The sequence below is a fragment of the Scomber scombrus genome, chromosome 9 (assembly GCF_963691925.1).
Source record: "Scomber scombrus chromosome 9, fScoSco1.1, whole genome shotgun sequence".
Classification (NCBI taxonomy): domain Eukaryota; kingdom Metazoa; phylum Chordata; class Actinopteri; order Scombriformes; family Scombridae; genus Scomber; species Scomber scombrus.
Genome location: NC_084978.1, coordinates 5742057 through 5751303, shown reverse-complemented (window position 1 = coordinate 5751303; position 9247 = coordinate 5742057). Strand labels below are relative to the sequence as shown.

General features: G+C 41.9%; 1 protein-coding gene across 1 annotated transcript; it reads right to left on the bottom strand.

Annotated features, from left to right (window-relative positions):
* Positions 1-268: 268 nt before the first annotated feature.
* opn4.1 (opsin 4.1) lies at positions 269-1507 on the bottom strand. Its single transcript, XM_062426205.1, has one exon. The coding sequence runs from the start codon at positions 1424-1426 to the stop codon at positions 269-271; it is 1158 nt and encodes a 385-aa protein (XP_062282189.1). The 5' UTR covers positions 1427-1507.
* Between the last annotated feature and the right edge of the window lie 7740 nt (positions 1508-9247).

The window sequence follows — 9247 nt, the reverse complement described above, 5'->3', positions numbered from 1 at the left end:
TCAGAGATGTTTTGATCAGCTGCAGCGTCCAATCAATAACTGATATCCAAGAAGGGGGGAGGCTCCTGCTCGCTCCTCAGGACGTACCCTGGAGTTTAAATACATTTCAAAGGAGTTTGAACCTTGTTTACAGATGCTAATCAATCACTGATCAATGAATAATATTGATAGTCTTCAGGAACAGCAGTGTGATGTCATCAGTACCCAGTCCTGCCCCCCTGATGTCCTATCCACTCACAGCAGACACAGCGGTGGCATCAGGGGCAGGTCACAGCAGCGGTTTAGTATCTGCTCCAGCCCCCCGGTCAGGTGAGCTGGGGGAGGCGGGGCCTGCCATTTCGGCGGTGAAATCGATGGAACCATGGCAGAAGGCCACTGATCCGATCCTGGAGCGATCGGCTTCGCTCTCCGTCCAGCATGAGTCTGAGGCGGAGGACAGCCGGCTCCTCCCCCAGCGGCCGGTGGGTCGGTAGGCGCTCAGCCGGACAGCCTGCGAGCTCTGACTGGTCAGTGTGGTTCGATGAGACGAGGCGCTGCCGGAGCTAAAGGAGCGGGGGTCCTTCTCCCTCACCCCCAGCACGGCACCCAGCAGCGGCACGTAGCGCCCAATGGCAGCGCGGTATTTGGGGTGCGTGATGGCGTAGATGATGGGGTTGTGGATGGCCGACGCCTTGGCGATGACGGCAGGAACTGAGTTCATGTAGGGCGTCAGCAGGTCGGCGTAGCCCGCTGTGGCCATCAGAGCGACCGCCGAGTATGGCGACCAGGAGACGACGAACAGCAAGATGATGCCGAGAGCCACTTTGGCCAGTCGCCACTCACTGCGCAGACGCTCGTACGCCTTGTCGCTCCGCCCGCTGTTCAGCTGCCGGACCTCTCGGCCTGCATGCCTCACGGCTCGAAAGATGGCAAAGTAGCAGACGGCGATGAGACCCAGAGGGAGGAAGAAGACGAAGGCAAACAGCAGCACGGTGTAGGTGCGGACGGTGGTGGTGAAGCTCATGTAGTCCCAGCTGCATGACGTCTGCAGGCCCTCGGGGACGTAAGCGCTCCAGCCGAAGAATGGCGGCAGACTCCAGCCCAGCGAGTACAGCCACACCGCCGCCATTACGGCCAGCATCCGGCGCCGGGTCACCCCCCCCAGTAGGGCCAGGGGGCGCGTGATGGCGAGACAGCGGTCCACGGCAATGGCAGTCAGCGTCATCATAGAGGTGATGCCGAAAAGCGCCCCGCAGAAGGCGTACAGCTCACAGGCAACCTCCCCGAACACCCAGCGGCGCCGCAGGCTCGCCACGAAGAAGACCGGCGACTGTGTCACAGACATCAGGAAGTCTGCGGCCGCCAGGTTGACCACCAGCAGGTTGCTAGGCGACCGAAGCGTGCGGCTGCGGCAGGACACGTACAGGACCACAGCGTTGCCCAGCATGCCCGTCACCCCAACCAACAGGATGACTGAGCCAATGATGTAATGGGCGTGGTCGGGCACGTCCACTGTGGGGAACAGGCGAGGTGGCTGTCTGGTGGGGGGCTGTGTCGGAGGGGGGCAGTTTCCTCTCACAGCGCACGGAGACGCCTGGCTCCCACCCGGCTGACTCATCGCTGCTCTGCTGCGTCTGAGCTGCAGCGTTTTATATGGGCCTGATCGACCAATGACGACAGCGTATTGATCTGATTGGTTCATTTAAACACTCAAACTGCTTTTAACTAATCAGGTCAGAACATTTAGTGTCAGGTCAGATTTTACACACGCACACACATTTTCTTATGCAATGAAAGCCTCCAAATAAGGTCATAAGGTGAATCAAGTGAGTGATGAACACAGTTTTTTCAGTCTTTTTTCTAAGCTTTACCTTTTTTTTGGGTAAAATACAGTACAGTTTTATTCTCATGTCTAAAAAAAAATCTTATTATTTACTACAATTATCCATTATTGTATTGTATTCATGTTTAAAATGTTTTAGTCCCTCTTGTCTATTTAGTTTCACCATTGTCATGGTCCTGTTCATGCTCTGTGTTCTCTACCAGCCCTCAGAGTTTTTCCCTGTTTGTTAAGACTGGACTGAATGGGAGAATGACAGATAAGAGAGATTGCAAAATATATTAAAGGTCCAAAAGGACATTTTATTGACCACGTTGCATTGAACAGACATTTTACAGCCTTGGTCGTAATAAAAGTGCTCGATTGGAAGAATAAATCCAAACTGAAGGGAAATCTGAAATACTTTTCCTTCACTTGGTTAAGAATGAGAATGTTTGTTTTATGACCAGATTGTTTTGAGAATGTGTTTCAGGCTGGTCTCTCTGAGCTGCCAGGTTTAGTGCTTATCTTGCAATTCGCACTCCAAGTGGTGATGTGTCAGTTTTTGGGTAATGGAACAGATCTACGTTCTGGGCTTTTAAGAGTTTGCATGTCTCAGATTATCTTGCAGCCCACTTAGCTGTGTAGCACAGGGTGTTTCTTGTTTGCGTTTTGGCCTGCTGGCATTTAAGGCTTTCTTGAGCCTTATTGTTTTCTCTGTTTTCTGGTTGTCTGTTTTCACTGTTTCCCTCCTGTGTTCTGTACTCCTCCCCACCCTGTTTTTCTCTTCTCTGCCCATTTACACGCCTGCCCTGCATCAGCATCGTCAGCCTTCCCTGCTCCCTGTGTTTCCCCCAGCCAATCGGCTCCCTGCCTATTATTTTGCCTTGTCACCTGTTCTCTATTCCCTCATTAGGTCTGTCTGTATTTAAGTCCTGGTTTGCAGTTCAGTCTTGTTGGATTCTTTGTTCTGCATTGTTCAGTTTTGCTCTGCAAGCACTCGGTCTTCATTAAAGAAATGTTGGTTATGTCATACTGGCTGCTTAACAATTATCAATTGTATTGGTTTTATTACATTTTTATCTTTTTTGGGTGCATCAGTTTCACTGTAAGTCATGTGTGTTAATCATCTGCAAAGAATTTTGAATTGCGCTAACCTGCAGAAAGGTGCTATACAAATACTGATTGATTGAACATGGGAAAATCATACATCAATTGAACTTTGAGCAGCTCAACGTGTGACCAGAAGTGGACTTAATCATAAACAAAATATGTTAGAAGCAACTAGTTTAGGTAATCAGAAAAAAAACTGCAGGCATACAAAAGTGCATTTAAAAATTCATGATATTTCTGTCTGTGGTATAAAAATACCGTAGGTGAGGCCTCTTAAACAAATCTTACTAGTATGTTTATCGGTCAAAATAGGCTTCAGTTACACCCTCGCTCATCTGCTACCTGTGGAAATCCAAACATGTCTTTTTATAGAGAACAGACTGTTCTTTCAGACATCTGAGTACAATAACCCTGTCCAAGGTCTTGGATGCACACCCATGTCATATTTATACTGGCTCTGACACAATACTAAAGCATATTTTCATTACACTGATTGTAAATACACTTGTGCTGTGCATTGTCCTCACACATTCAGTTGTCAGAGACTTCAGAACACTGCACCTCATATTGTGAACAATAGTGCAATGTTGGATCCATGCATAGGGGAAGCCAGTGGGACATTAATGATGCTTGTCAACAATATCAGTCGCAACTTCGCTTTAGATGGAAGGTCCTTATAATACCTTGCATCCTCTTGGCCGCCAGCTTTCCAGCTGCCATGGCCTACATTTCTTGCTATCACAGATGCTTTGGCCAAATAAGCAGGAGCAACACGAAGGCCTGAAATTGGTCTTAACCTTTTCTTCCTCTGGAAAAACATTCCTGCCTGGTGAAAGTTTGAGTGTCCAACTTCTTTTGGCCGTGGTCAGCCAGTGATGGAATATGTGGCTTGCAGGTTATGCTAAAAGCTGTAGAGTCTTATTTTAGTCATTTTATTCACTGAAAGAAGTGCATTTACAAGTACTGTATTGATTTAGTTTTGGCCACTTGGGCGCAGTGGAACACGTTTTTCACAAGATTATCACTTTACGTTGTTGTTTATTTGTTCCTTATTTTTATGCCCAGCAGGCACAGCAACGTTGTCATTCATGTGAATTCAATTTGTGTCCATGTGACTCCAATACTCAATCTTCTGTTAGATCTTTTTACTATCTGTTTCTCCATTTCACCAGCTAGGTGCTGATACAAGGTTGAAAGCAAATAAGAAAAGACACAAAAACATGTAGAGCTGAGGGACATTGCACAGTTTGATGATTCTCTGGGTTTTTCACATTACACACATTTGATGCTTTATTAAAGGCCCTAAAAATCTATTTTTTAAATCACTGCCTTACTAAGGTCTATGGGGTATTATGTAAACACATAATACTCTGCCAACGTTTTGGTTAATATATTAAAAAATGTTTACTTTTTATTTTAAGAGATAGGGAGCCCAGTTACAATGTATATTATGTAATAATAATATACATAAAACATATGATAGGTGTATATGATGTAGCTCAAACTACCCTACAGAAGACATACAAACCACATATTATCCCACCTACAATCAAAGATATCATCCATACTTGTAAATAATACATTTAGTAGTCTGAACATGCTGTTCAATGCCATCACTCATACTTCATCAAATAAGCATTTCCATATTATAGCATGACAATATGCACATATTTTTCCAATTAGAGAGAAAAAAATAACTTGGTTCTGAAGACATACATACAAGTATAGCTATTAACATAAATAATAGCATCACAAAGGAGAATTTATGTGTACTTTTATTCTTGATATAGAACTTTGGTACATTTTGTTGGTTCTAATTGCAGGATTTTTACTTCTCACTGTAGCATTTTTATTGTTGTATTGCTGCTTTATTACTCTAAATACTTCCTAAATCCCTGCTGTTGTTTATTTTTCCCAATACAACAATGGGTCATGAGTCAGTTCTGACTCATCAAATGCCCCCCCAGGTATCCATAAACAAGGAAGCCCATATATGAGAGTGATTTCCATAAATCAAACCTTCCCATGCAATGTGGTTTTATTTCTGTAGATCAGAATCATTTCCATTATTCAATGCCAATGGCAGATCATAATTAATGTTTTAAAATGCTAAGGGAGTGTACAGTATATTTCTGTCGTGAGAAGCAGACTGTTTGAATTCTTCGTGCCGTCCTTGACTTAATGATCCAGCACGTCTTTACACCATTACATAAAAAACAGTTGTACTCATGTTGTATTTTGTGGGAAAAGAGAAGAGACTTAATTGTAGACTCTGGAATGTTGTCAATCCCACAGAATGGCTCTCTAAGCCACATTAGGGACATTATAGTCTGTCCCTTAGACTGATATTTCAACAGGCCTCTCTCACAGAGGGATATTGGAAGCGATTCATGTGCAGCTAAAAGTGGGATTAATGTTGTTTCTAACAGAGCAGCTGTATAAATCATTGGTGTATTTCATTAATGTTGTTTGTTTAATCAACAGACAATGAAGTCTGTCCTTTAATCTCCTAAAGTCAGTTTATAAAGGGATTTAAATTGTTGAGTAAGCAGTGGGTTAGGGTCAAGTAGAATTTGGAGAATGGCATGGAAATGGAACTGGACCCCCTTAAATATGGCAGAACATTAAACATAAATAACTGTGGACAGCAAATGTGTTACAGCTGAACTGAACAAAGTAATATGAATGGATTTAAACCAGTATTTAGCCTGCTTGCATTAAACAAATCTATGTGGTTTCCTCAACTCTTGTCTTGGTGATTAGTCCGATTTCACCAGAAATACTACATTCAATAAGTTGTGCAAATGAAAGTTCACACAGCTACCACACCAGCATTTAAAAGAAAAGTGTTTAACCTTTCAAATGTACAGGGGAACCTGCAGTGGCTGCGAAACCCAGTCTTTTCTAAAAGTAACAGTAACACACCTGTTTGGGTGGGGTTGTGAAGGGACAGTGAGGAGAAATGCAAACACTGCCAAGGCTTTACAGAAGAAATAAGTTATTGATTTTAATGCGACATTAATCCATATAGATAAACAGTATTTCCTCACCACCTCTTTCACCAGGGGGAAGGGGGGTTGTTTTGGGAGTACGGGTCATACCTCCATGGCAATGGTAGGGGAAACACTGTGTATTTGTGTATTACATCAACATTACATATCTATAGCTAAAGGAAAACAACTAATTTTAAGGGTCCTTTTTCCTTTCCTCTGACACCCCTTTAGACCAAATATTGTTTGCTTCACTGGCAGAAAGGATCTAACAATGAAAAAGTTATCTCTCCATACTTCATCCAATTTTTTTTCTTTTATGTTCACTTTCAAACGGTTGCTAACATTACTATGGATTACAGGTTATTCTGTACGTAATGGTTTCCTTGAGTAAAGCACCCTACCGGTTGAGTAGCTCATATTTCAGGTGGTTCAGTAGAAAAGGGTATAATGCTTACAAGTGACAAAATAGGCTAGCTGTTGCACGGCTGTTAAAACCCACAAGTGCCTGACTGATTGTGACATAATGAAACAAACAGGTGTGTTCCCTTGTCTTTTAAGCATTGCCAAATGTTACTATCCCAATTATGTGAGAACTGACTGAACAGAAATAGGAAGAACAGAGTTTTCGCCAGTGGATTTTTTGGTTTCCAGATGCTGTCATTAGACATGCAGAGGAGAATAAACACATCCTCATGTTCTGACCAAAGAATGTTAATACTCTCACCTGCCGCTGTAGTTCTCTTTGATGATGCCAGCATGAATTGGCTCTCTTGTTGGCAGGAGTTGTAACAGGATGAGGCCCTGTACCTCGACTTTTGATAGGCCCTATTGTGTGTATGTGTGCGTAGGTCGTCTGCAGGCTATGGTGCTCAGATTACTTATTGGTCAAATACACAGAGGAGTTGACTGTGGAGTTAAAAGCTGTCTAAAACGATAAAACCTGCCATTCAAGTCAGTTGCCTACACATTCAGACACTGACTCACTCAGCAGTTATCAAACTTTTCCAGCCAATGATAACACTCACTGGTGCTACTATTGGTGTCACTCCATAATCTTAGTGAGAATAAGGTTTATAAATAGGAACACCAGTGCTAAGCATTACTTCATTTTTAATTTGTCCAGTGATCATACTGTTTTCAATTGTTGCTGATACACATATGTGTTATCTTGACCAGTGTTTGGTCTGGTGGTTATCTGACTCACATGTGAAAGGCAGACAGGAAAAACCACAAGCAAGAAAATGCTGAACACTGCTGTTTGAAATGATGATGCAGATGTTGCTTCGTAAAGTTACCAATATAAAATATATTAAATGTCTGTTCATTCTTAAAGAGGAATCCCTTCTTTGTGTGTCTTGAGGTTTTGAGGGGGATTTCTTTTTTTTCTTCATTATCTAACTTGAGGATCTAATGATGTAGGGTGTCATATGTGGTACAAGTGGAAGAAAAGCCCTTTGTGGTAAATAAGTGAATTGGGATATATCAATAACATTGACTTTATTTATTACATTTTGAGTTGTTTTTTATCTGATTGTTATCTTGGTTTGTCATATTATTCTGGGCATTAGAGCGGTTTACCAACTCAACTCAATATATTTCATATTGTACCATTAGGTTGCCAGTTTTAACCATGTTATACGCAACAAGTGGAAGCTATCTATGTTCTCATTTGCTTGGCTTAAGTTACCCAACTGTTCAGAGCATTTTAACATGTCTGATTTAACTATAAGTCCACAGAATATTAATACAACCATAATGTGGTTGCACAGTGTTAACAATCATGTTATCATTAGCGGATGGCTACACATACTGTAGGGAAAAAGTTAATTTAACAGAAAGCTGGGACTACTTTGTTATGTTTATGGGAAAAAACATCAGTCTATATCATCATCTGCTTTTTTTAAACTCTCAAACAATTGCTACCAGTCTCAAAAATCAAGTATCATTTAAGATTAAATTAGGTTCAAATACAGATAGCAGGAGACAAATCAGGAACTAATACTAAATTACAACTGCTGTACATATTTTTATTCACATACTAACTCATTCATGGCACTCACTCATTCACTCATTCACTCACAGGCTTTCAATCATTTGTTTAGTCCCCAACTTGCTTATAAATCTTTTAAGAAGTCTTTAGCTTGGGCATTAAATCTCATATTGCTCTCTAAATGGCTTTTCAAACTCCATTTGAGGTACAAGACTATGACTACTGTATAATAACAGTGATAAATGTAAATAACTACCATCTATAATATGTTACAGTAAATGGAGAGAAAAGTCTGTGTAGGATTTTGAGAGAGAAGCTTTTTGAGGCTGAAAAACCGTCTGTCAGTGCACCACCAGAATATTTGCATGTAATACACATCACACATTCCTTCCTCTAAAACCACCATGACACATAGAGCTGCAGAGCTCAACCAGCTCTGGGGAACCATATTTTCCCATGGCCCAATCTGAAGCTCGAGTCAAAGCGATCACACGTGGCATTTGTGAGGGTTGCCGTGATTTGAACAAACAAAATTCTCTTGGCAATCACAACAAAAACAGCGGTACGATCAATTAGCAATACTCAGGCACTGGATCCAGCCTGTCAGTACAAGCTAATCGACTCAGAAGTCTTTCGTGTTACATCTTTGCGTTTTCTGCTGACCTCAACTTAGAGAAAGGGGGGGGAAAACAGTTAGGAGGCATCCGTTTCTAATCAGGGCTCCTGCTGGATTACTTGGGGAGGAAAGAAGAAAGAGCAAAGAAGGAATGAAATAGTTATTAAAAGGCCTGCATTGGCCCAGCAGCTGCTTTTGATGATATAATAAACAGTTAATACAAAATTAGATCAGATAACCCTGAGGGGAAAGCTAATTACCTTATTTTTGAAATAACGATAATCCTCAGTAGTACGTCTGGTCCTCGGTTAATGCTATCATTAATTTTAGTGATATTTTGGACTCCTGAAGTCCATATGCTACATAAATTTGTATGTATTTATTGCGGTCTGCTTAGTATATCTTGTCTATCCTATTTCCATTTTACAGTGCTTGTATCGTAGCTGATCACTGCAGGGAAAAAGGAATATTTTCTTACAATAGCGCTGCACCTTTGACCCTTTTTTACTTTTGATCTTCTTATCCAGGAATTTAATCTAAATCTCATGTTGAATCTGTGGTAATTACTTGAATGGGAGCATTTGTTACATGTTAGTAGTACATCAGATATTAGCTAATAATGAAAGGCACAATTAGCGGCTCAGATGTACTTCTGAAGGTTAACACATCCGGATATTTAAAGAGTATGTCGGTTACAGCTCATGCCTGGTTTGAGCCCTTTGACTCGCCGCTCCCGT

Coding starts and splice junctions, on each gene's coding strand:
- opn4.1 (XM_062426205.1), bottom strand. CDS start 1,426: ATGCTGGGCAACGCTGTGGTCCTGTACGTGTCCTGCCGCAGCCGCACG.